Source organism: Mycteria americana, chromosome 2 (genome assembly GCF_035582795.1).
Source record: "Mycteria americana isolate JAX WOST 10 ecotype Jacksonville Zoo and Gardens chromosome 2, USCA_MyAme_1.0, whole genome shotgun sequence".
In the NCBI taxonomy this organism is placed as follows: Eukaryota; Metazoa; Chordata; class Aves; order Ciconiiformes; family Ciconiidae; genus Mycteria; species Mycteria americana.
The window spans coordinates 8,238,371-8,266,096 of record NC_134366.1 but is presented as its reverse complement, the minus strand read 5'-3'; the positions used below and the strand labels follow the sequence as shown (position 1 = coordinate 8,266,096).

General features: G+C 39.6%; 1 protein-coding gene across 14 annotated transcripts in view; it reads left to right on the top strand.

The window, feature by feature from the left end:
• Positions 1-27,726, top strand: part of KMT2C (lysine methyltransferase 2C) — a 203,421-nt gene that overhangs the window by 45,766 nt on the left and 129,929 nt on the right. For all 14 annotated transcript variants that reach the window (XM_075492363.1, XM_075492360.1, XM_075492358.1 and 11 more), the window contains 2 exons: positions 3,773-3,861; positions 16,668-16,806. In XM_075492363.1, coding sequence (XP_075348478.1) covers positions 3,773-3,861; positions 16,668-16,806 — 228 coding nt within the window. The remainder of the gene's footprint in view (positions 1-3,772; positions 3,862-16,667; positions 16,807-27,726) is intronic.

Below are 27,726 nucleotides of genomic sequence, written 5' to 3'. Positions count from 1 at the left end.
TGGATCTGTTCTTTTAAACATAGATAGATGTGGTTTTGGTTTTTTTTCTTCTAAATTGAACTCCGTTGTAGGAAAAAGGCAAGCAAGAGAGCCAACCGCGGAAACCTTGGCAGCAGTTCAGCCTGTGTACCAAGCCCACTGCCTGTTGTACTGACTAATATTTATTGTTGTTTTCTTGTAGAGTCCGTATTGGTCGGGCTCTGCCTGTACATTTTGTTCTTGGTTTGTAAGCTGTAGGAGACGTGGCTCATCTGTGTTCAGCACTTCTGCCATCACAAAACCGATGGGGTTTCTGCAATGATATGTAAAAGCATGATGTAGTTACTCCTCCTAGTAAGAAGGTTTGGGATTGAGCTTCGAGATCTAGAGCAGAACTGAAGTTATAATGTTCAATATAGCAGTTACGGTTCAGTACTGTCTGGCTTTGTGTGAGCGAAGGGGAATAGTCACGGGCTGTTGTTCCGTAATTGTTTTAAGGCAGTAGAAGCTGGCCCTGCTGCTGTCTTGCCCCAGCAGCCTTTTTGCATCCTCCTTCAGAAGGATGGACTTCAGAAGAAAAAGTCAAGTCTTAGGGGAAGAACAGAGCACAGGTTGCTTTTCCCACTTTATTTAAGGGGGAGTGGAATAAGTAGATAGAAAAATAAAAAATTTACAGGGTTTGTCAGTGGAAAAATCTAGTGTTATGCAAACCAGCCAAAGGCTTTATGTATAAAACTATTACATAAAATGTATAAACTTAATGCAAATAACATTAAACAATCCATTCTTATTACAAACGTTGATTGCAACGATTAGGTATGCTATACGGCCTTCTCAAATAGCGTTTTCTGTGGAAGCATTAAATTATAGTTGTCAGTACAGTGTATATTTCACACTGGTTTGTGACTTGAATGATTTTTTTCTCTAAGTCAAACACAAATTTCTAGGCTATAAAATCTCTTCTGATGATTGTAAAATGAATGTAACTAGCAAAAATAAGTTAATGATATAATCCAGTATTTTTTCCACCACTTTTTCAGTTTTATTTAAAACTTGCAGGGCATTATGAAAGCTTTTAGTAGAGTATTTGGGGGAGGGGAATGGCAAGAAAACACCAGACTTTGTTGTATCTTTGGCTGAGAGAAGCACTCATGTTTAACTAATGGAAACCTCTATTTTCCTTAGTGTTAAATAGGTTGGTAAAATACGGTAGGGAGTTCAAGGAGTGAATACTGCTCTTGTTTAAACAAAATGTTTAAAAAGGCTTCGTGAGGTACTTCGGTGTTTAATACATGAAATGTAGTTTTAATATAAAATCTAAAACTGTATGTAGATTACTAAATAAACATAAACAATCATCATCTTCCACTATCCAGTGACCTTCACCTACATGGTTGTGTTGGAGAATACTAAAATGGGGTATTTGTGAAGAAAGCAGAATTATCGTTCACGTTTGTGACGATTTCAAAGCAATCCCAGTTTAGTACAAACTTGTAACTTTGCATTGCAGAGGGATAGTTGATAGAAGAATAATTGGGATAGGATTTAGAAATAATCCCTGTTCTTAGCTGGTTGTGTTCTGTAGAGCTTTTGAGCATTCCTGTACCAAGGGAAGTGGTTTCACTTACCTGCATTCCCATCCTTTCATTTGGTGCTGGCTGTTGTGCTGGGATGTTGTGAAGAACTACAAGAAATGTAATACTTAAATGCTCTTGTTTTCTTACGAGCTGCCTTGTTTTTCGAAGTGTTAGAAGAGCGTTACCTTTTTCTTGCTGTATCTCAATAGTGCTGAAGAGCCTATTCTACCTGATGAGTACGATATTCCATTTGCTCTACTCCCTGCTCTTCATTACAGATGGGAATAAATCCATGTGACTATCTCAGACGCTACTGAGAGAAACATTCATGTCCTTCCCACTTCCAAAACACGTGTCTACCTTCCAGCCAGCTCACCGATCGCTGTATGCATGGATGGGCTGACACGGTGGCTGAAGAGAGGAGCATAGGACAGTTTCTTCTGGTCACTGTGCAGTTTATTCTGGTTTAAATATGTGTGAAACATGGGTTTTAAGAAACTACACTGGAAGCTTACAGAGCAGCAAATAAGGGGATGCTGGCTTCTGTCTCGTCTATGAAGGCTATTATTTATTGTGTGTGTTATGTATGCTGTCACTGCTTATGGTTAAGCAGGCAAGGGGAAAGATAACCTTGTATCCCTAGGGTTACCACTGCACCCACGTTTTTCAGCATTGTCCTGAACAAATTTCATAGGGATGCCAAGAGTAGTCCTCTGTCCTTCATCTCTTTCTCCTCACTTTCTTCTCTCCCTCCCTGACTCCTTTGTAAATTGAGTGTTTTGTTTCAGGCTTTGGTTTGAGCCTCATTTTAATTCTTAAACTGTTCCCAGTACAATTCCAAGGGATCTTGTCAGGTAGTCCAAGACAGCCACTCCTCTTCTAACAGGAGAGTAACACATGTAGACCCAAAAGATGGTTCCAGTTCTGTGCACGTTATCGTCTTTGATCCATGAGAACCAAAGGCATTGCATGACAGATTTTATTTCACAGCTGATTTAGCAGATCTAGTTCTGCGGAAATAGCTTGGATAGATTTAAATATTATAAGAGACTGTACAAAAAAAATGAAATGCTGGTTTTGGAATGATTTAATCACGTCAAAAAGACCCAAACGCTTTTCCCCCAATATAGAACTAAACCCAAACCTTTCAGAGTCCTCTGTGAAAGAGGAACCAGAGCGGTTTTCTGTTCAGGGGTGCAAGCAGGGTGCCTGTGTGCTGGCCTGCATGGCATCCCAATTCAAGGCATGTTGGTTGGGTGAATGGTTGCCTGGGATCTCTGGAACGTTGGAACTGCCGAGATGCCCCAAACCGCTCAGAATTTGTGTACTTGGAATCAGAAGCTCCCAGGGTCTCCCAGGCTTTCCGTCAGCACGCAAGGCAGGTTGCCAAGTAGCCTGAAAATTTGGGAGGCGAGGTGCCAAGCTCTTGGCTCCCTTTCAAATGGGCTGCTGAACAGCTGGGAATCTGGATGCTTGGGCTTCTCAACAGCCCACCACGTTAGTTGCTGAAGAGCCAGGCAGGGAAAAAAGGCTGGAATTTGTGGCACAAACCTGCCTACTTTTCTGTCAGACCTTGGTTGAAATTGAAACAAATCTGCCAGGTATTTTAGTTTTGATGTGCGGTCCTCATGTGATGACTTTTTTAATGTGGTAACATCTAATCGTCTCATAACATTTTATTTTATGTGTCCAAATACTTGTTTCAGTGAAAATAATACGTGTTGCAATTTAATTGCCTTAGTGTTATTACTATTCTATAGAAATTTCTTCCAAGGATGCTCTGGATGGATCAGTATCTATTTTATAGTGTATGTAACTACTGGCCAGATTTTGGATTGTGTTCTCTCATATCTATCTATAGTTACCTCCTGTGTGGAGCAAACAGGATGCTCCTATCTTAAAATCTTGCTGGTTTAGTGTATTTTTTGATCCATAAAAGTTTGTTATTCTATTTTTCTTGTAAGAATAATCAGAAAAACTTAAGGGGCCAACTGCTGATTCAAGTGTATGTTGTTGAGAACATTACCTAGAACACGAAAAAAGGGGAGGAAACTTCTGATTTGTACAAGACTCAAATCATGGGGTAGCTTAAATGTTACATAATTTAATGCTGACATTTATCCCTCAAAATGAAATTATTTAAATCCTGGATAAATTTAAAACTTCAACATTTTAAAAGTGCTTTCAGTTTAAAAAGTTTTCCCTTATGTTTGCAGGCCTCGGAGTAGAGGAAAAACTGCAGTGGAGGATGAAGACAGTATGGATGGTTTGGAGGCAGCAGAAACAGAAAACACTGTGGAAACAGGTAATTAGAGTATAGTATTGATGCTGCCTGGTTATTGCTTCTCTCTCGGAATGCATTTAATTATGCAGGACTTTGGTAGACAAGAAATATTTCTTTAATTTTGTAGTACGAGATGTGCATTTGGGCAGATAGAAAAAACCCTATATACTTAAACGTATATTAATTAAAGCTATTTGAACCTATTGCTTTTAAATAGTCTAATGGGAATGCCTTTGTAGTGTAGCTATGTAGAGGCTCTTTTTCTGGTTTTGCAAGTCTGTATCTGACAAAAATAAAAGCTCTGAAGCGGTAGCTGCTATCTTTAGAATACCTGCCAAAATACAGTATTACTTATTGACCCGTATCTTCGGCTAACTACAGCAGATTATATACCAAAGGGTAACCAGGATAACCGAATGTTAACGCTTCCTACTGCTGCTTAGGAAACAAGATAAATCTCTGTTCTTGCTTTTGTAAATATTTGTTTTGATAGTACCCAAATGCTTCCGTTACCAGAGGGATCTCATTGTACTGGACCGAGTGCTGTTGTAACAGTTTGTGATTTCTGTTCTGGCAGGTTAAGAGTCTAAAGAGACAAGCAGATGAGCTAACACACAAGATAAAGGCCATGGTGAAGAACTGTCATCTCTTTGCCAGGCACATGTCTGTAGCCATTTGCCTGTTTTTAACCAGGGACTGAATATGTGTAGAAGGATGAAACCTGCCAGGAAGGATGAAGCCATGGCCAATTGGCGGAAGTTTGTTGGTTTCACAGAAATAAGCCTTAAAAATGCATTGAGACATAAGGGTTTATAAATTTAATTAGGCGGCCCTGAATGTGTAATGAGCAAAGTGGAAGGAAGTGCAGACACGCTAACAGCAGAAGGTGATGGTCAGAGCGGCGATGGGATGGAAATAGGGAGTTGTCGAATTACTCTCAGAGCTGCTAAGTAAAGGAGGTAAAGTTGTGAAGTCCTTAAAGATGAAGACAAGAATCTGTCCTTAGTGTAGATTCACATGGAGAACAAGTAGAGGACCTCAAAAGAGCCATTTTTACAGCGACATCTTATATAGACCATACAGGAATATGGTTGCAGTGGTGAAAGCCATAAAAGAGGAGGCTGAAATTCTCAAGTGGATGGAGGAGGAGCTTTGACTGCATATGCTAGTCTCTTGCTTCTTACTTGCTAGATGGTGAACGATGTTGAGAAGGCTCTGTACTCGAGACTCTAGGCTTTGGGGAGTGTAGTGAGTGTTTAGTCACAACCTGTGTTGAATTTAAGTGTTGTTAATGGTTTGTGGAGGGAATCTAGATTAAAGCTTAATAGAAGGATGCTTCATTGTTTTATCCTGTCCGTTGTTTTTCTGCCCCTGGTAATAAGCTGCTGGTGGTAGTGAACCTGGATGGTTTTTTCCAGCTTCTACAAGTAGGTAATTACCAGTTATTAAAGTTGAAAGTGAAAAAGTTGTAGCAGGTATTTGTCTGTAGAAAAACAGAGTAGGGGAAAGGAAGGCTAGTTCTACTTGAGTCCTATATTCCATTTATTACTCGTCCTATCCCACGTGCTAGAAACAGTCTTAGAAAATCAGCAAAGGGGACAGAAAGTGTGATTATAAGTGGTAAGTTTTGTAAATTTTAAATATGGTTTTAAAAAAACCCAAATCAAAAAGAAATTCAAGCTTAACAACTGCTGATACTCTACTGTGTAGAGAATTTATTGTAGCTGTATTTTTTTGGCTTTACATGTCATTATTAAGAAAGTTCCTCAACAGAGATCTGAGAGCAGATCTTCGGAGGAGAGACAGACACAGATAATTATTTTTAAGGCTCCAAGAGTGCATATAGTTAAGTGTCTCCATTATTCTTCATCACAATCATCCTGGCTGTCACAGAGGGCTGATGCTCATTTCTAAAGGTACAGGCAGCAGTGGAGCACTGTGCTAGAAATCCTGATAGACAAAGACTCTGCTGGGTCTGCTGCTGGAAGTGATGCAGCATCACTTCAGTGCTGAGCCCAAGATGGCTTTGCAAATTGTACTCTTTAAGTGAAAAGAAGCCTAGTTAAAAACACATAGGTCTTGAAATCCCATTTTTGCAGGGGGAACCAGAATAGACTTGAAAGAGCATTGTTGTCTTGAGCAATTTCATAGAGACAGAATAGCAATTACGTTATTTTAAAAGTTGGAACACCATATGACTTGACAGAGGTTTAATCATATTAATTGAAAAGGCTGCTGCCTCTAAAACTTATTCTAAGCGCTTATCTGTATTAATAATAAAGTGTGGGACAAGGAGTAATCTCAGTTTGTTGCTCCATGTAAAACTGCGTTAATGAAATTGAAGTGTATTTGTGTTCTAGTTTATGAGTTTCTACTTGGACTAAAAACGGCTTTTATTTTGTTTTCTTGTGAATAGTGGACTTGCCAACAATTTGCTGTAGTAGTTGGCAAACTGAAACATAATACAGTAATATTATGAAACACAGAATGAGGTCATCTGAACATATAAAAACTCTTGACATGCAACTTCTGACATATTTCAAGTCTCCGTATTTCTAGCTTCTTTTCCATTGTTTGGTTCATGTGTTGAGTATAATCAGGAATTCTTTTACTGTGTGAGGTTTTCCTTTCGTTTGTTTGGGTTTGGGAAGTTGTTTCTATTTTATTTATGGAGTCTAGCATTACTGGTGCCCTTTTGTGAAGCACTATTTTAATAAAATGAGAGAAATCCATGGTATTAATGTCGTATCGGTGTAATGAGCACGACCTTGAGGGAAGGGAGCAATGCAGGAGGAATGAGAACTTTCCTCACAGGGAGAGAAAAAGGAGATGCGCCATATAATCCCACCTAGAATAAAGAGGTGTTTTCTACTGCTGAATCTTTTGTGGGGAAGAAAGCAAGGGGGGATGTAGGTACTAAACATTATTTCTGTTCATAATGTTGACAGAAATGTTCATTCAAAAGAGGAAAAAAAAAAAAAAAGGCCAAAATTCTTCCTGAAGTGGCTCTTTAGTAACACTAAGGCACGGCTGTTTTAATGGCAGTCCAGGAAACAAGGTGCTACCCTTAACAAAATTCTGTAATCTCATATGTAAAAAGAGGCAGAATTGGAAGCAAAGCAGGGTAAGCTGTGTGCTGCTCTGATCGTTTCTGATCATCCCCGCCAACTACAGAGATTTCTAAGCCCTGCCCGTTTTCTGCCAAGTGCTATGTTCACTTTGGTATAAATGAAGGTAGAATTCTTAAAGATGGAAAGAGAGGGGGATTTGGAATTGGAAAAAGGAACTTTTGGAATTTGGAAAAAATATCTGTTTGGAGCTAAGTCAACTTCTTCCTAAAAGATGGTGCTGGCAGCCGCTTCTACTGAATCAGTAGACTTTCAGCTTCTCGGAAACCTCAGGACAGACTCCTTTCCTTTACCCACCAGCCCTGTCTCTCCTGTTGATTTCTTGGGTCCTCCCTTAGCGACTGTTTTGCTTCTCAGCTTCATATTGGTCTTTCCAGCTGTCTGTTCCTTCATTTTTCTTCACTGTGGTTCTGACCAGTGATGTTGCACTGGTATTTCTCTATCCAACTGAGGTTGAGCTTACCCATCACTCCCATCATTTCAGCACCCACAGCATCATAGCATGGTTGTGGTTGGCTGCGACCTCTGGAGATCATCTGGTCCAACCCTCTGCTCAAGCAGGACCACCTAGAGCTGGTTGGCCAGGACCGTGTCCAGGTGGCATTTGAATATGTCCGAGGATGGAGACTCCACAACTACCCTGGGCAACCTGTGCTAGTGCTCAGTCACCCTCACAGTAAAAAAGTGTTCCCAGATGTTCAGAGGGAACCTCCTATGTTTCAGCTTGCGCCCATGGCCTCTGATCCTGTCAAGACCTTACAGCTATCAACACCATCCACCTTTCTAGCTATCAGTAAAATACAGTTTGTTGTAGAATACCGTGTTCTCCTGTAGGTCCCCTTGTGTTGCTCCTCTCCGTAAAAGTAGTTTTCTTCTGACGAGTGAGTCTCTGTAATGGCCGAAAAAAAACCCCAACCAAAACACAAAAGTCTGGAAAGTATGTGCCTGCGTGTGCACACATATATGCAAATACAAAATTGCTAATCTAAAGAAAGAAATAATTTAACAAATACATCCTGGTAAGCTTTATTGTAGGTTTGGTGGCCCTTTGCTATTAATGAAGGCTTGGCTTCTGTTTCTTTTTCCCTATCTTAGTTTCAGCAGTTTTCTATACTTGGTATTTTATTGGTTCTGCATTTAAATTGACTAAACTGAATTCTGTGTGTTAATTCTTTGATTATTCCCTCTTTTTTTTTGAGAACACCTGTAAAATATCCAACTGCTCCTAGAATCTGTAATCCTTCCTGTCTTTGTCTCACATAAAAATGTTGAGATTCAGACTCTGATCTGGGAGAATTGCAATAAAATAATTTTATTTTAACTGCTGAGTCTCTTGGGAAGCTCATAGTAAATCCATTGGGTATTCTGTTTACTATCTGTACCATGTCAACCAATTCTTAAAATAAATCAGTACTTAATAACAGACCCTTACCTCCCCATGGTGCCTGGAGGCTTCAGAATTGATAATACATAAAAGAATCTGTATGATTTTATCAACCGATAGCTCCTTGCCTGTGTTATTGTCGTTAGTAATGTTATTTTCAGACCCAGTGACATTGCCTGGCCTGTAGATTTCTTGTTGGACTTCATCTTAATTCCCTGAAGATAAATCTTCCTCTAACGAGCCTCTTTTGTCTCTGGGCAAAGCACAGAAGAACCAGAAACAAACACTTCTCAGAGGAGGAAAGTTATCCGTGTAGAAGGTGCTAGAGAATTTTGGACTAATTCAGAATCTCATCAGCATTGAAGCAGCCTGAAATGCACTTTTCTAGAGAAAAAAGTTCTTGCAATATCCTACTTATTAGAGGAAACGCAGTCACCCTTTGCAATGGTATGAACCATACTGAGCAGAGCCTCCCACTAAGACAAGTAAAACACACCTGACAGCAAGTCCTGGTTTGGGTGAATCAATGGAAAAGCTCTCATCAACTTGTTAACACCAAAGACCACTTCAAATCCACTTTGTGCTTTTCAGGTAGATACTTAGGCCTAATCACTATACTGCTTATCACTTCTAAAATTAATGAAAGGAAGAATTAACACCACTGAGGGCATTGCCTGTAGATTAAATTTGTCCATAAATATTTGGGGCAAATATGTGCTTAAAAATGCATTTAAATATGTTTTAAGGCAATTAATATTCCCTGTACTCATTATAAAAGGAGTAGTTCCTTCTTTCTTACGCAGCTGTCTCTTACCTGACCAGGCACTGGAAAAATTAGCACAACTGAAGCATCTTGTTGTTGTTATTATGAGCATCTTATTATTTCTCTTCATGTTCTGGTAATTTGTTTGTAATAAGGAAACCAGATGCAACAGGAAGTTATTTGATATTTGCCTTTAAATCATTACAGGCTTACCTGATAATAACATTTATCGTCATGCACGCCTGAAATGGGCCATTTAGAAAAACCTGATTTTTTTTTTTTCCCTTCTGACTGATATCTCTGTCTCAGGTATTTTGACAGCAGGTGGAATATTTTCTAGTAGCTGGAATCTGTTATTTCCAAATAAATTCTAACCTCACTGAGGTTTTTCATTGCGGAGGTTATTTCTGAAATGCCACCTCTTTTTTTGCTTATTTATTCAATACTGCTTTTGCAGTTTTGTTATCAAACTGTGCTTTGTTAAACATAACCAACAGGTTTTGGAAGGAGTTTTCAAGGACCCAGAATATTCCACCTTCCCATTGCCCTGAAGCTTAGTGCTGCTGCTGCTGTGTCATTAGTGTCATGGTGGGAGAATTTGCATTGAAATAGTAGCATGTATCTTGTGTGCTGTGCACTCTTTTCCTCACTGGAAACAATGCTGTTTTGTGTACGTTTTAGTTCTGTGGACCTGTCTTAATTTTTAGTAATGCTGTGTTGAGGCTGATTCTCCTGTTTGGTAGAAGAAATGTTAGAGAAATTCAGACCTCAGTCCCACCTAATTACAATCGTAGTGTAAACCAGGCTGGCGTTGGAGTCCCATAAGCATCTGCCCTGGTACCCCTTTTCTAGGTCAGGTGCAAAAGGGAAGAAAGTAGCGGATAAAATAAACTCATTTAGGGTAATAAAAGAGGTACCCACCTGCAAAGCACTGAAGACTGACCGTAGAAAATGAAATGACTCTTAAATTCAGTAGTAATGCATGTAAAAGAACATGAAGGGGAAAATCACCATCCTAATTTTGTATAAACAAAAATCAGCTCTCAAATAGCTATTGCTACCTGAGCAAGTGGTATTGTAGTTCTTCCGAGAACTGCAGTAGCTTTTATAAGTCAAAGGAGGAAATTAAATTCTAAGAATTACTGGCAAAGGGATAAGGGGAAAAAAGCATCAGTGTGTTTTTTCTACTGTTGCTTTATAAACCTATGGCATGACTGCATGTTAAATGCCATGTGCAGTTCTGCTTCTCCTTCTCCAAAAGGATGAACAGTAATTGGGAAAGTACAGGAAAGGCCAACGAGTACGACAAGAAGTAAATAATAGCTTCTGTGCAGGGATCAGTTAAGGTAAAAGACTTCAACCTGAAATGATATGACTGGAGAGGAATTTAATAGGGTCCCACAAAATGGTGAGTGATGTGGAGAAAATGAACAGGGAGTGATGATTCATTTTGTTTTGCAACACAAAAAGTAGGGGACATCAGGTCACGTTCAGAGCACAAAGGTAGGTGCATTTGCACTGGCATCTACTTAAATTACAGAATTCATTGCTACTGGATGCTTTGGGCATGAAAAATTTTACCTGGGTTTCAAAAAGACCTGAACAAATTCATGGAAAAATAATGAGATGAGTGCTGTTGAATACCACCCCTAGCTTAGGAAGTTCCTCAGTCGCAGATCACTGGGAGATGGTTATCCATAATATGGTGTCTTGTGTTTAGAATGACTGAAATGATAGTTTGAATGGTCCTACATTGAAACCTTCTTTTTGTTTTATAACCAGTACAAAATTTGCACAAAGGTATTTTCTGTATAAAATGTATTTAACACATAGGAGTTCTATTTGAACGAAAAGTATCAAAACACACACCAAAATGTACAAAAGAGAGTAACTGCAGGCTTTCTTCTCATCTCCATATAACAACTGTCGCAGCAAGTAAATCACTGCGATGCCCTTCAGACAGGAAAAATAGGTAAGTGGTGGTTTTAAAAGAAAATACATGTGCAGCACTTGCCAAAAAACCCAACAAAACACTTCTGATGTGGTGGTACATTTTGTTGTTTATTGTTGTGAATAAAATTTTACAATGTTGACTTAAGATGAAGAAAGTATGTCCCTGTCCGTGGAGAAGTGGTTCTTGCATGTGGTTATTACCATCACACTCCAGTGTGGTTTTTTCCCTTTCTCTGCCATGGTTGTGTTTTTAGCAGGCAAGAATAGATGGCTACAAACTCGGTGCAGGCCAAGTAATGGCAGTGGCTGTTAGCAACCATTGCCCTTTGCATGTCTTTCGATATACCTTGGCTTGTCTTGGTGCTGTCCGGAAGGGTTGCAGGTGATCTGCACGGGACCAGTTAGCCACAGCATGTCCATTTGTTCCCTCGAGTTCAGCTGCTAAAACTTATACATATAAAGTTATTGTATGTGAAAGATTTCTGCATGTTAGTGATTGCTGTACCTGGTGGCTTGTATGTCTCAGACACTAACAGGAGAAGTGATGTTTCTGTTAAAACATGTCCTGAACAGTAACAAAGTTATGAACTCTAACTAGTGGAAACTAGTCATAATTTACATTCCCTTGTTAAAAATTATTTTCATATTGTTGCTACACTGACCTGGTTTCTTTACCTGTCTAGGCTACTAGAAGCTGGAGCATTTTGCTGGTGTTTGTAATTCTCTAGGCCCCTACGAGGCTGTGTAAAACCCCTTGTGCCCTTAGCCGTTTTCTGGTGCAGCACTACCCCTTCCTTGTGCAAAAATGACAACTGCATCTGCTGGTTAAAAGCTTGTTGTTCCCTGTTACTGAACATCACAGTAAGCAACAGTTGAGACCCCTGGAATGTCCCTGCAGTGTTTGGTGATACTGATATTTTCCAGCCTGCAACACTTTCTGTTCTTACGGAAAGTTTTGGAAGCTATTGACATTTGCTTCGTTGTCTGCCAAATTAGCAGTAGGTCTGACAGTAGAGTCCCAACCAGTAAACTGGTTAAACAGTCAACTTGTTGCATCTAAACATCAGTGGAATATTTATTTTATGACAGCTGCTTTGATTTCCCCCCCCCCCCCCAGTGTCACTAGATAGTGAATATTATCTCATAAGATTTTAAAGGAGATTTTTTTTGTGGCAGAACTCTTACAGTATTTTCAGTTTTTGACATGGAAAGTAGTTTCTAACTTTTTAAAAAAACTTTTGGATATGCTGGTGTTTTTTCTTTGGCTGGTTGCCATAGCAGAGCCCACACATATGTCTCCTTATCTTGCTGTAGGTCTACCCAAGTGGCTTGCAGAATAACGTCTTTTGATTACTAGAAAACAGAAAAGGATTGTTTGTAACAAAAGAACATTTTAGATCTTTAGTCGGTGTTGCTTCATCACTCTGGCTTCATCACATCCCCAAAGAAATCTGTGATCATGTAATAAAGTTCCAGCCATCACCAGTCTCCTCCTTCCCGCAAGCATGTGTGTGATGGTCTGCAAGGGAACCAGTGCCACAGATGGGCTTACAAAAACCAGGGCTTCCACCTGTAAGTCTACATGTCCCATGCATGTCTCTTACGTGGGGAGAGGTTTCTAAGGCACCTGAACATAGAGCAGGAAAAGAGGAAATTGTCAGCACAGTTATTATTCTGAAAGTTATAAATCTCTATCTAAGGCATGTAAGTAAGGAGACCAGCTACTATTAGGAAGGTGGGTAATCCACGTAATCGACTGAGAATGGTAGGTGCTTTTTGTTATTATCTTGTGAGTATTCACTGTATTCTGCTCTAGAAAGGAATAAAAATTATTATTAAGAGAATAAATTTTTGAATGCTTGAAATGCATAACCTTTGTAGAGACTTTTTTCCTCATTTGAAAAATTTCAAATTACTTCTTAAATAGTATAGAAACTAAGGATTGTCTTTTCAACCCAGAGCCTAATGTAAATGTATACATCTTATTTAGGCAAATGTGATGAAAGTGTTAATCAAAAGAGAAATTTAGTACACATGCTGTAAACCTTATCAATTCCAGTGACTTCCCTGCATATTTGTCTCCTGTCTATGTTAGGCTTTTTTTTTTTTTTTAATTTTTTTTTGCTACTATTCCATATCTCCATCCTTGGAGATGCTCAAAAGCCATCTGGGCATAGTCCCAGCCAGCCGGCTCTGGGTGGCCCTGCTTGAGCGGGAGGTTGGACACAGCGACCTCCGGAGTGCTCTCCAGCCTCAGCCATGCTGTGATTCTGTGAATGTGACTCAGGTTGTAAAGTGTGTGGAAGTCTTGCCCCTTTTGATGGCTCATGTGGATGAGAACTTTAGTCCTTGTACTTTTGGGGATTTCTTTTAACCTTAATAAGAAAAGAAGGCCTTTCTGTCCTTGCTAGTCAGGTGGGGAAGAACTATTGATGTAATTGTCTTAAAGGAATAAAAAAAAATTAAATGCTATGTTTTCTGGTATTTTCCTAATGTTTTAGTAAAGGATAGTGACATAAAAAAAATCTTAGAGACATTTGGGAGTTGTGCAATTAGCTTTTTTAATTCTCAGTTCCCCCACCAACTCATTATACATGGGCAAGACCTTCACTTTGACAGAAACGTTCAGGAAAGTAGGATGCAAAATAAAGCCTTAAATGTGAATCTGCAAATGAGCTTCACATTTATTAATCATTCATGGTTCCTTCAATCCCAGAAGCTTCAAAGTAGGATGCCATAACGAAGTCTTATGAACGTTGATTAAATACAGTGAAAAGCAGTTAATGTATTGTGCCAGATGCTTCCAAGAACATCCCTGAGGCAGCGATGAGGGTATCTGCTGTCCCTTTGCTGTGCCAGTGCTGGACTCCCATCTCCAAGGAATTTGACTCGTGAAACGCGTTACTTCTGTTCTTCCTTAATCTTCTGTTGGAAGACTCTAACAAAGTTGAAGTATGGCACACACAACTAACATAAACGTTATTTTCATTCTCTTTGGTGAGCACCGTGTTTGCAGTCTTCCGATGGCATATTGAGACACAGTTTGGTTTATTGCAGAGACAGCAGTTGAGATGTTGTTTGTCTCATTTAGTATAATTTGGGTCCCTTCTTTTCTAGGGAAGCAAACAGCAGGGGGAAAAGCACCATAAGGATGTAAGCTCATATAGCTGTAGTGTGTAGTGAAACAATCTGTGTCTTCTCACACAGTCCAGAGTTCTTGAGAATGAGTTAGTGCCCGTGAACTTTGCCTTTCCAGTGCAATGGGTGCCCATTAATGTATAATGAGATGAAAGCTGGCAAAGAGTAAATGGCTTTTGCTTACTTGAAAGTTTCTGCAGGCACACAATAAAGCAGAGTTCCTTTTGCAAAGTTTAACTAGGTTAAATAAAGTCTCAAGATGGATCAGAGCAAGGCCACAATTTCTGGTGGTCTTCCTTGAGCATTTCACACGTGGTTGTCCTAGGCTGTGTTGTGGGTTTTGTTTTTAGCGATTTGGCATCTGCCTGTCTTACAGGTGTTCATGTTTGGTGCTCTTCACTGAGGCTATACTTAGAAATTTGGGGGTTATTTGCACAAAATTATCCTTCAGACCCAAGATACTTTGAAAACTCACTGCAGACTGTTACAAATGGCTCCACTGGATGCTGCCTGTTTTGGGAATCCTCGTCCGGGAATGATAGCAGGGATTGTTTGTTCAGACATGCCAAAAACTAAGGGTGTGGGGTTTTGGTTTGTTTTGTTTTGTTTTCTGTACAGAGCCATTTACTATTACAAGGGATGTATTCCCAACAGGATATTTATTTAGTGTCAAATGATTGTCCAGCATTTTTTTTTTTCCAGGGTAGGTTGGTGGAATGGGTTTAACACAAGCCATCTGGCTTTCAGACAGGTAGTCATTTTTGAATGTTTCAGATGGCCAAAAACATTTCATATGTATGTTACTGAGTAGCTTAACCAAAATAGGTGAAGCAATTCCAGTTTACACCAGCTCAGATGAATACTTGGCACACCCAGTCATGAACAGGAATTTCTTACTGCTTTTTTCTTAATTTTGTGTTTTTCTTCAGTATGTTTTAGATGCCTTCATTGAGGGTTTTAAATGTTATACATTGTCTTCCTAAATGAGTTCACTCTAGGTTAAAGAATAATTTTACTTCAATCTCTGCACATCAAACAAGAAAGATTTCCCCTTCTCCATGTGCTCTAGCGGGCACATAATTTCAATATTACAGACCAAGCTGTGCACTTTTACGTTCTGAGAATTTTCCTCTCTTTTATTGTTCTTATTTATAAGAGTAAAGCTTGTAGCAGGTTTTTGTGCCTGCCCACCCATGTCACAGATTCTTCTACCCATCCATTTCTCCACTTGAATCCTTTATCCTTTGCAGTATTTGATTATATATTGTCATGTTATGTATTAATTTTTTAAAAACATGAATGTATCTTCTGCTTAAATCCTCTAAATAATCCGTTGCTTTACTCTAGCTGGACTTCTTTGAAAGAGCTATATGTCTTGGCCTCTTAGCTCAAGCCCAGGTTCACTGGAAGTTTAGGTGGCGTGCTGGACTGTGGCGTGCGACCCAGGCGCGGGTGCTTGGTCTGGCTCTGCTGTGGGGACAGATGTAGCAGCCGTGGACACTGACAGGAGGAGGCAGTAGTGTCTTAAGCTGGATATGCCAAAGAACATCTGCCAGAGTCCTATGATTTTCATGTTATTTAGGTTTCAAAATCAAGGTGTGGAGGAATGTGGAAATACCAAATTTGATTGCTCTACAGCCTTGACCCTTGTTCCTGTGCATTCTGATGCACTTGGAGCGGCACGTTGTCGTGTCCCCCTGGCAAATCCCAGACTCACTCCTTGGAAAGGAGAGAACCAAATGGGAACAGGATTTAAATTGCACAGACAGTGGCAACTTAGTGTTTCATGTTTCTGAGCAGAAACAAACTTTCTAGGCGAATACTAACATTGTCAGCTGGAGATGTATATATTTCTGTCTAACAACCAGTCTAAGTTAAAAAGATGCTGTAAAAATGCTTATATTCCTACAGTTCGGAATGAAGTTTAAGCTGGTATAAACCGTGTCCTTCCTTCCTTCACCTCCTCAACCCTGTTCCAGCACAGAGTTAGTGTAATCAGGAATGAACTAGTGCAGGGAATTGATCAAAGTTAAAGCTAATCTGGGAGCAAAATGGTTTATTATACCCCCAGATTAGTGTGCTCATCCTGATGTTTGTTCAGGGATGACAGAGCAGGCACACAAGAGGAGGTGCGGGGAAAATGAGGTTGTCTAAAACTACGACCTCGTATGAAAAGGTTGTCATTGAACAACACTCCCCATGCCTTGTTACTTACTGAGCATCTTTAGTTCACAGTGGTATGCTGGTTATGGATGTAACTTTATAAGCATTCAATTTCATGTTTTAGCTAGATGTGAAGGATGATATTTTCTTACTCTTTTAATTTTGTTGTGTCTGAGAACATAGTTACATGGGTTAATCTATCTATAAATAAACCGGATGTTTCCAGCACAAGGGAAAGCTTACAGATGTTTTTATAGCCTAAATAAATAAATAAATATTATTCATATTTTTTAAACAGAAGTCAAAGAACAGTCTGCAGAAGAGGATGCCCAAACGGAAGTGGACAGCACCAAGCAGCTAACACCAGTCCTTCAGCGCTCAGTATCCGAGGAGTCTGCAAGCTCCACTGCCTCTGTGGGTGTGGAAGCTAAAACCAGGTTAGTGAGTGAGGAGGCAGGTGCTGGATCAGGGGCAGGGCTGGGAGCCGGGTAATAGGGTGCAGAGTGCTCGGGGCGCAGCCTTGGGACATGCTACTGGTGCTTTGAAGTGCTGGCAACAGCAGCCTGTGCTTGAGGCTGATGGCTTAATTGGTATATGAGGAGATTTGAGGTGAAAAGCACATTGCTTGAGTGTTGTCCTCAGACTACACTAGTAAACCCTTGAATTACAGCATATTAGCTGTTTAAATTAAAACAGACATAAGTGATACGAGCTAAAATGTGATTACTGAAGCTTTCGTACTGAGAAAATGGTGTATTGGCAAATCCATATAAAATTATTTCTGAAGTTTCAGCTTGTATGTCTATATTTTCAGGAACAAAGTAAAACAATTCTCTTGTCATTTCTACTATGTTTTTCCTTATTTCAGAATTTATAATACAGAAAATAACTTTTGTATTTTTTTAACTTTTTATCAATATAAATTACCCAAAAAGCAGTGAAAGTATTAATTACATTATTTGAAGGAAACCAAAACACACTGTCTGTGACCACTGTTGAAACAGTATCAGAGCATTCTAGCAGAGCTTCTCTGCTGAAGCCCTCATAACAGCTTTTAACCCAGTAGCGGGTCTCTTCTGCTGCAGAGATTTCTGTTACCAGTTACCAGGCACTTACAGGTGTAATTATATTTTGACAGACTTGGAGAGAATCGTCGTCATCATTTTATTTCCTCCTAATCTGACACAGAACATATTTTCCATGCACAAAAAATTACTTCATCTACTTGCTGCATATATAATTTTCATGTTTTACATGCTCACAAACTACTTAGGTTCCAATAGATACTTCCCTTCTTACAGAGAATTTCTGTTAAATAGATCTTGTGTGTATACCTGAATGAAATACACAAAAATTTCTGTTCTTAATGGAATTTTCCAAAGCTACTATTAAATTGCAGTAAATATGTAGAGCATCTTGAACTGAACAGCTGTTTTGGTTCTTTATTTGACCCTGTTTTGGATCATTTGCAGAAGTTTTGGTGCTGTTTCATCCGCTCTCTGCTCTTCTCAAGGTTACTTTCTTGCTGTTATCAGGAATAGTTGATTGTTTTTTAAACTGTTTTTTAAAAGCTGGACAACAGTCTTAAAAAAACCCCAAAACTTCTGCATGATTCTGAACCAGCCCTTATTTGCTCTCAGCTTACTCTTCCTTCCAACTGAAAGCATTGACTTTGATTAGTCAAGATTGAAAGGCTATTAAGGGCCCAATGCTTTGGCCGATCAAAGCATTAAAAAGCTAAGTACTGTTGAGTTTTAATGAAAGTAACAATGATTAGACCCTGTCTCTGACATTTTGGAAAGAAATGTATTAAGGAGATGTGGAACAGTTAATTGGGAGTCATAGGTTTCTCTGATCCCAGGTAGTTTTGTTTCCAGACTTAGATGCAGAATTGGTGTATTTGCAGAAGTCATTTATGTCTTTATAACAGTGCGGAAAAAAAATAGATGCCAGGGTTTTTTTTGGCACCGTGTCTTGAAACCTAGCAGAAGAAAGCCTCTTCTGATCTGTGCTTCTTGATCGGTTGTCTGTATCGTTGTCTATGGTGCGCTGACACTGCCACCGAGCCATGCAGGGGTTGGAGGACTGGATCCTGGGTGGCTTAACTCCATTCTCTCAGGAGAAAATACAATGTGTGAAATAACACGCACTGATGACATTTGGTTGTGATGACATTTGGTTGTGTAACGGTGGGAGGAAATGTATCAAGATTTAGGATAAGGTGTGACTCCATAGACACTTCAAACCTGTAACTTGAGGAAGTAGTTTTGAAGCTGATTTCCAAATTAATCATACTCATCAGCTTAATCTCCTTTTTTGTAAGCTTTTCTGTTTCTATTTTATACTATAAGTAACTTAATCCAGTGGAAATGTTTATATATTTAGAAATAAATTTAGGTATGTGAGATGTAGGAGAATTATGGGAGTATATTATAACAGACAGCGCAGAAATTGCCTAGAACACAGAAAAGAACCAAAGCCTCCAGCAGAAGTAGATGCAGGTGTAGGTGGAGCTACTTTTGCTTCACCTTTTTCAGAGTTGAGTATAAGACAATCCTGGGTTTCTGTCTCCGGTAGTAAAGATAAAGGAGTTAGAGAAGCACAGGGCACAGAGCATAAAATGAAGTCTTGTACATGAAATAATTACATAATTTGCTACTGAAAAATAGTGATTTGAACGTAGTAGGACATATCAGAACTAGGATGGGGATTTCAGTAGCTGAGACATTAGCCAAAGCTTGGCTTGTATGGTATTTTTCTCTGGATCCCTCCTGAGACTGAGACTAAATTAAGATCATTCAAGAGATAGGCAAGAGAGAAGATGGGTCAATATTGGAACCTTGGACTCCCAATATGTGGGAGTCCAAGAGAACTATTAACTGCAAATGGGATTGGGGCGGGGAATTTAACAACAGATTTAGGATTAGTGCTCAGAAAGCAATATGCTAAAAACCATTAAAATAAATAGTATCTGAGTCATACTGGGTTAGGGAGGCTGAAAGGGGTGAGGCGTGTGTGTGTGTGTATGCTCAGAAGGAATGAGTGAATTATTGACCGCATGTGGGGAGGGGCAATAATGTCAAGCAAAGATAAACTATCAGGCCTGGCAGTGGTAAAAGTAATGCTGCCAGCTCTTATATATCATGAGCGTCATGGGTTTTGGAGCCTTTTCCTTCAGTTGTTCCCTTTTTCTTTTTATAAGCCTTGTGAGAAGCTTCTGTCAGCCCAGGACTTATGGCTGAGTGGATTCCAGCTTCTTCGAAAGGAATCTGCTCCCTTGGTTTTTGCTGCCTGCAGAGAGCAGGGGAAGTGCAGCCCATGAGACAGGCAAGCAGCCAGAAACTGGCTGCGACTTGCAGCAGAGCCCACTTCTACCTTCCTCCTCTGTTTCCCACATTGTCAACTGCAAGCATTAAAAGCTAACGAGAATGGCCTAGAAACACAATTTCATAGAAGAACAAAACACCTTTTGATTCATTTTACTTTCTGTCTACTTTCGGAGACTGTAAATTGCATTAATTGCACATTTTCAGTCCTTTTGCCATAATCATGAAGACAGAACATTCTTAAAATAAATAAGTAGAAACTGAGATTTTCACACAGCTTTTTGATTTTGATATTTGAGACCAGATATTTTGATATTTGGTCTGCTAAATATCTGATCTTGTGAGACTCGCTAAAACTACAAAAAAACCCTGGCAACACACCTTCCTGCTTTCCTGCTTCACTTGTAATTGGACAAAGCATGCAATTTTCATTCCAGACCAATTGCAGTATTCCCCCTTATTTTGTTGGTGCTGCTGAGATCGAATTTGGAGTCTGGAGGTGGAGGGCTGGGGTGCTTTATTCCATTGAAAAGAAGTGGTTGGCGAACATCTGTTGATTGTGTGAACAAAGAAAATGGGGAAAAATTAGAGTGAACTTCTTTATCTTTGTTCCTTATATTTTTCTTTTTTTTTTTAATCTTCAAAGAAAGCGCATTACAAAACTTGAAACGCTCAGAGCAACACTCAGTGGAAAATGAAACTGTGGAGTGGCAGAGAGATTAGATAATCTGGACAGAATAGCATGGCAGTGATGGAAGGAGAAGCTAGATCTTTAGGCAGGAGGGAGTTAGGTAAAATATTGAATATTAAAAACATGTTTAAAAAATTGTTGAAGTTGCAAAGTCAAGGACATATTTCACGAGATACCTGTATTAAGATTAATATTGAAACTCTGATTATTTCTTTTCATGCACATGTATTACGATATAGTTTGTAGTTTTACATGAATGTTTTTCTGCAAGAATTCTTTCTGCAGAGAATAGACCTTATGCACGAAACAAGGCACTTGAAATCATTGCAGAGTTTTGCCTTTACACTTTCAGATCTAGATCCATGTAAGCATTTACAGTATCTTCCTCTGAAGTCAGTGATTGACTTCTACACCTGCAAAGTGGAGATAGCATTCCTTCGTGTTACAAAAATAAATTATTTAATAATAATGAAGTAATATTTCATCATTATATCAATGACCAGTCTAGCCCAGAGTAAAATTACTGATTTGGCTTGTGGGGCACAATTTGAATATTGTCAGTGGGTAAAGACTAAGACTGAAAAATGAGAAAACAGTTAAATATTTACTGGTTGTCCATGCTGTCTGTTCATACATTGAGTAGGGAAATGGTCTCAAGAAGAATTTTGTGACAGATCGTTGTTAAAGGACCTCTACCTCAGATTCATAGGGCAGGAAGGGACCTTTGGAAGTCATCTAGTTCACCTCCTTTTCCAAGGCAGATATCTACAGCTGTCATTCCTGACAGAAGTTTACATAAACTGCTCTTAAGTCTTCCAATAATTAAAACTCCAGATCTTCCCTAGACAGTCCTTTCCAGTCTCTTTTTTTTTTTTACTGTTGGAAACACTTTCCTCACATCTAACACACACTCTCCTCATTCTGGGTTTATCCCGTTACTACTTGTACCATCTGCCGAGGATAATGAAGGATAGGTTTGTGCAAAAGGCTCTCAGTTTATTTCCCCAGCATACTTTACTTCATAACAAAAATCCCAAATTTGTTCATACTTTCTTTGTAGGTGATGTTTTCTTAAGCTCTGATTCTTCTTGCTCTTTTGAGTTCTCTCCAGATGGTTCACATCTTTCTTGAAGCACAGAAGCGTATTGCACAAATGGGGCCAAATAAAGGTTTCACAGGCAGCCTTAGTCCTGCCTTTTTCTGAGCTTGAACGATTGACATTGTGACCGTGATGTGTTTAACGCTCTCATGTAGAACTTCTGCCTTGTGGGATTTGACACCCATGATCAATGACATTCATGACCAGGCCTTTACATTGCACGGACCTTTGCTCCTTGAATTCATCTGTTACATAAGATCGTCCGACCACAGAAACCACACTTAGAAATATCTCCTGCCCTGTGTGAGCAGGTGCTCCAGGTTTCTGGAGTCCCACTCTCGGCTTCTCATGGATGTTTGTAGGCAGTTTTTCTCCCTCTCTCCCATCCAAATAAGGCTGCTTGTCTCCACCTGGGTCTGTCCTGCTGGTTACATGCAGCTGTCCTGCCACTGGTGGCCAGCAAGCCTAGCGCTGGCAGGTCAGGTCTATTGGCTGGACAGATTTTCTTTCCTCTGAGAGATGGCAGTCAGGCAGACAGAAGCATCCCATGAGCAGGATTTCATGGCTGGCCGTCTGTCAGACCATGCTGAAGGACTGATACAGTACTTGTGACACCGTGTCCCATGTAGACCAAGCTCAGAAGTGGATGGGATGCCTACTGTGTCAGAGGATTGCACAGATACATGTTAATCGCAAGCGATGTTAAGAGTCTGGGATCTTTAGTTCTGTTTCAGTGTTGAGTGAATGCAGCGTCTTCTCTCATTCCTTCCAAATGTCACCTTTTCTGGTTTTTTTTTCCCCCGACTTCAGCTTTCGTTGTCCAACTCTTGTCTTTTTTTATGTTGTTGAATCCTCACCATATTCCCATTCCTGTTACTTTTCTAATGCTAGTCTCTGCTCATCAGTTCTAACCATCTTTTCAGTTTCCACTCCGTTGTGGTTTCTTCTTTTTTGTCACTTCACTTGGTCTGCATTTTCCTTCCCTCCATCTCCAGTGGCTCCCAGACAGATGTTTGTGACATGGTATTTCTTCTCACCCCCGTCTCCATTTTCTTGTTCATTTTCCTTGTCAGCTGAGACTGTGTTCTCTTCTTGCTGCCTTTGGCTTTCTGTGTGGTCTGTATTACGCCCCACAGTCACTTGTGCTGTTTCCCCATCACCCTCCATTTCCCTCACACAGCAAACCCTCTGTCGTGCCCTGCCCGTTCATTCATCATTCTTCCCTTCGCTTCCGTTTCAAAGCTGATTGAAAGTACAAGTAATTTAAATGGCAAAATCTGGACTCACAGCATCCCTAAGCTGTAGTTGCAGAGATGATCCCTGTGAGTGTCTGTAACCTTTGCTGGAAGGATGTTCGTTCACAGCGTAAGGTTGGTGCATATGGAGTCTGCTTGCACATAGGGACTGAGAGAGAATGGAGCGTGCTTAGCGAAGAGAGAATTTTTGAGCTTGTAGCTTCGACGTGCTAACGCTTTGCTTGAGCACATGTGATCTACTTGGTGAGGTTAGAAACATTTGGAGAAACGAGTTTGAACTTATTTTCATAGAGTTACAGAAAGTGTATCTGTAACTCCAAAAATGAATATAGTAAAACTTAAAAAGTTCCACAGAACAGCAGAAAGGTTGATCAAAGATCTGGAGTAGCTTCCAGTTAAGTAAACTAGGACCCTTCAGTCTGTAAAAGAGATTGGAGGAGGAAGATAAGAAGCTTCAAAATCATAGGTGGCATGGGGAGGGTGGCCGTATCTTGACTGTTCAGTTTCTTTTAATGCAAGAAACTGAGGGTTGTCAAATGAAACTTAGAAGGGCCAGATGCAAAATAAAAGGAGGTGATTCTTTGCACAGCAGGTAGTTATCCAGAGTGACATGGAAATCCTTGCCAAAGGATGTTGTGGATTGCTGAAAACTTACGTGAGTTCAAGAGCAGACTGGGCAAGTTCATGAAAGAGAAACTGAGAATTACTGAATATATAGGAATCACAGCTGATACAGGGCGGCCCTGAACTGAAAGTACTGGGAGGCATGGCTAGTATCATATGTTTGCCTTGCTCTTTAATATCCCCTGTGTATCTGCTTATCCTATTTCTAACACTGACCATACAGGGCTGGGTGGACCTTTAACCTGACCCAGCGCAGTTTTGACTAAAGAGCCCCACTTCGTTGTATTTCATCTCTTCTGTAAACATATTTCCAGAGAAAAAATACAAAGTTTGAATTATGCAGAAGAGCATGTTTTTCCATTCCCTAATATAACTGAACAATTTTGATAAAACTTTCTTGAAAAAATGCTATTTAAAGCCAACTTGGTATATGTTAAATTTCAGGAATTTTCAGGTAGTAAGACCCAACTTAGTGTTCATATGAAGTTTCCTCCTAAGAGGTGCTGCCACCTCTGCGAGGTTTCTGCAGTTTTGGTGTGAACTGTGTTGATTTGCCAAGAGAGGGAGTTTGTCTTGAACAGACAATACTTTCTGGGCACAAAGGCACACTGAAGATACAGGCCACCGTACTTTTTATTTGGATTTTATCACTTGCAGGTTAAATCACCTCTCAAAATTGTGTGAGGTATCACCCTTCAGGTATGCTCACAGTTGCATTCTATATGGGATTTTTGTTTGAGAGTACAAGTCAGTTCAGTTGGACATTAAAGAATGATTTCTAGATGGACTTGGAGTAGACCTCTAAATTCACTTTATTCAGCTCTGGCATTCTGGTAACCCCTCCTGCATTTAGGGCATGTGAAATCCTAACTGAGCTTTAAACATTTGTTTAAATTAAAGCTGAGACATATTGATGGTGAATAAGAGCATATTTTCATATTTTTTGAATTTTAAAATGTCAGTAAAATGTGTTGTTTTGGTGGTGGTGTTTGGAGGGTAATGTTTTCTTTCTTTCAAATGAGAAGAGTATCATTAAGTTGATTATATGGCTGTAGAACTCCAACTGTGCTGGTTTGAAAAAATTGGAAAGCGGTTATTGTCTAATGCAGTTTAATTGCTTTGTGCAAACTTAAAGTTTTAAAATTCTTCACCTGAAGTTCATATGAACTCCCTTCCGTCCTACTTTTTTTAAAGGAATTGTGCTGCACAAGTTAAATACTCATTTCAAAACCAACTCTGTGTAGTAGTGTCAAACCACTTCAAAATTTCAAGTTGTTTTGTGATTGTGTTTCCTGTTGGAAAGAGAACACTTTGCATGTCAAACGCTTAAATATAGCTTGCAGCTGAGAACTTTTGCATCTTTCTCTTTGTAGTGTCTCTATGTTGCACTTTTCATCCTTCTCTGTCCTTAGTATTGTTCATTCAGAAGGGTGATTTACTGGGTTGTTAACCCTGTATCAATGTGAAGTTGTTACGCACCACCTAATCAGTTTTCTTCATCAGTTTCCTTTCAAGCATCTTCATTATCGAGGTCCAGATATTTACAGGATATTTAGATGAAGCTGAAAAGCTTAATCTAAACCCCTGAATTTTAGAGAAGCTTCACCTCTGTGAATGTCTCACATATATTAGAACTCATACTGATGCGGACCGCTGGCATTGTTTTAAGCCAGAAATCTTTTTTTTCCACTTAAAATACAGCTTGCAGGTCTTGATTTGAATTTACATGAATGATACAATGGTGCATCTTCACTAAGGAGAAAAACAATTTACTCTTTAAATAACACAACATAAAACGAGAGTGAAGGCAAAGTAGTTTGTGCATTAGCGCAACTTGGCATAGCTAAATAAATAGTAGGTCCCCTGTAGGGTTTAATTTAGCCTTTTAACATATGTTAAAACTGCTAACAGGGTTAGGTGGGAGAAGTATTCTCAAGGCCAATTCTCATCAGTCTGCTTCAGTAATCAGTACAAACGATGCTCTGAAGTTCTGTTTTGCTCACAGATATTCCATTTCATTTTGCTGAGCTTAATTTTAATTGTGAAAAATAGATGTTAAAAACATTTTAAATTGCTGTAACAACTTTGCCGACACAGTCCAAGGCTTTATGCTTCTCAGTTTCACCTTTCAAAAATGCTAAAGAGTGTGTGAAAAAGACATCCTGAAGGCATTTCCAGACACTGAGGAAAATGATTGTGTAATTCATTAAAAAACAAACAAACTCATAGCAAAAATCAAATGATACCCTCTTCACCTTCTTTTTTTCAACCCAGAGCATGAATGGAATAGATCTTTATTTTTACACTTTCCAATTTTTTTTTTTTTACTTTAGTGCAATCATTATCATGGCAAATGGCAGTTGTGGTCATCTGTAACTTAGTATTTAATGTTAAGGCGATGGTTATAGCTAGTGGATCTTACTGGAATTGCCATGCCTTGGGTTTTCTCAGGTATAATCCATTGCCTTTTCCTGTTTAAACAGCAGCAACGACCTCTGCTTTTAATGAGGTTGATTGAAATGGTGACTGCACAGTAAAACTTCTTTGATAATTGGTGTCCCACAGTAGGCTGGGAGGGATTTGAGAAGAGGTAAGAGGAGAGCATCTCTTGAGCTGAATCCATGAATTTGTATGTCTCCTGCTGTTGTCAGCTTCCGTTCATCTCTGTGGGATGCTTGGATTCCCCCGTGCGTGTTCTCTTGAAAGAAGGGGACCTTTAACACCTCTCTGGTAAGCAGGAGGCCATAAGATTTTCTTTCGTCTGCCTCCTTCACCATTTAGTACTATAAAGGGTTGTATAACTTTAAGCGTCTTACTGATAGACGTGCTCAACATACGTCACTTGCTGTCTTCCTCAGCATTTAGCTGTACGGGGATCCTGGAGACATGGAAGGAAGTTACTCCTATGAAAATGAGGAAGGGAAATTTATTTGCCCAGCTGTATACACAGAGTTGCGGGTGGATGGCAGTGCCCCATAGTGTTGCAGACTGCTGTGCCTTCTACCCAGGTATGAAGAACGGGCAGGAGAGTGAGAGGTCACATCTGATACTGTTGAGGGTCGCATTAACTCACATGGACCAATCTAAAGATTTCCACCAGCCGCACAGCACAGTACTCATGCAGACACAAGCGTAGATCTGTGAGATACGGGACACCGCATAAACAAAACATGTTTACGTAAGTCAGTCTGCACATCTGCTTATTATCAAGGAGCCGTGGCTGACACAGGATACCCCAGTGCCATTTCCCAACTCAGAAGGATCCAGGAGGGGCTTCTGCTTACTCTTAGGAGTATAACTACAGCGGCACTGTGTGGGCTTGAAGTGTTGGTAATCGTGATGGTCAGCCTTAATTCTGTTAAAAAACGTTTTGGGGAGTGTCGATTTTACCTTAATTCTCTGACAGTATTTGCAAGCAAACCAGAAGATGTTTCTCTGGTTGTAATTTAATATTGTGCAACTAGTTGCCCAATACTGCATGTGTTGAAATGAGCTCCTTTCAACGGGAAAGTCTGTGTTTTAGGATGAGTCCTAATGACTGTATGTCATTGGTCAAGTAGAGGAAATAGTGACTGTTCTTCTCCCTTCCTCCAGGATTAACTGCTGGAGGGCATTTTATTTTCCTTTGTCGGGATGTCGACTGTGGAGGATTGTAGCATCTTAGATTCTTGTCAGGGGGCTGAGTAAATTCTTCTTGAGGAAGAGACACTGGTAGGACAACTCGATGAAATAAGAACTTGTAGAAGAAAATGGCTTGTGACATGTTTCTTGTTAGAAAAGGCATCTTTCTAACAAGATCCAAGTCTGGATCTCCTCTCATGGCTTGGTAGGAACAGACATTAGCCTTATTGCCTCTTACTGCATTCCCCTAAACCCAGTTGCATGTCTGGTTTGTTCTGAACGTACTTTTTTTTTCCTGCATCGTGTATTAAAATTTGTGTGCATACAGATGTATGAAATTCTTTGGGATGAGGTGAGTTGTATAAGCACCTACTGGTAATAAACCACCTGTGGAATTTTAAACCTATATAAAAAGGTAGCATTTGTTCTGGGAAAATTTAGGAATTAAGTTGAAGTTACATATAATATGAGTTACATATAATATGATGAATTTATATTTTGGGTTGGAGCATCATAGATATATCTTAAATGGAGTATTGGTGAGCTTTCTCTTTCTTTTTTTCCTTAGTAGCATATAAAAAGATATGTGACACATCGTCTCTTGCTTGTTATCCCATTTTGAATTAGCCTGTTCTGAAAATATGCTAATTATGATAACAGATCTAGGGTTTGATCTTAAGAGTTGCCAGTATCTCAGTTTTGTTATCTTCAATATGAGAGCTCTTCTTGCATCACAGATT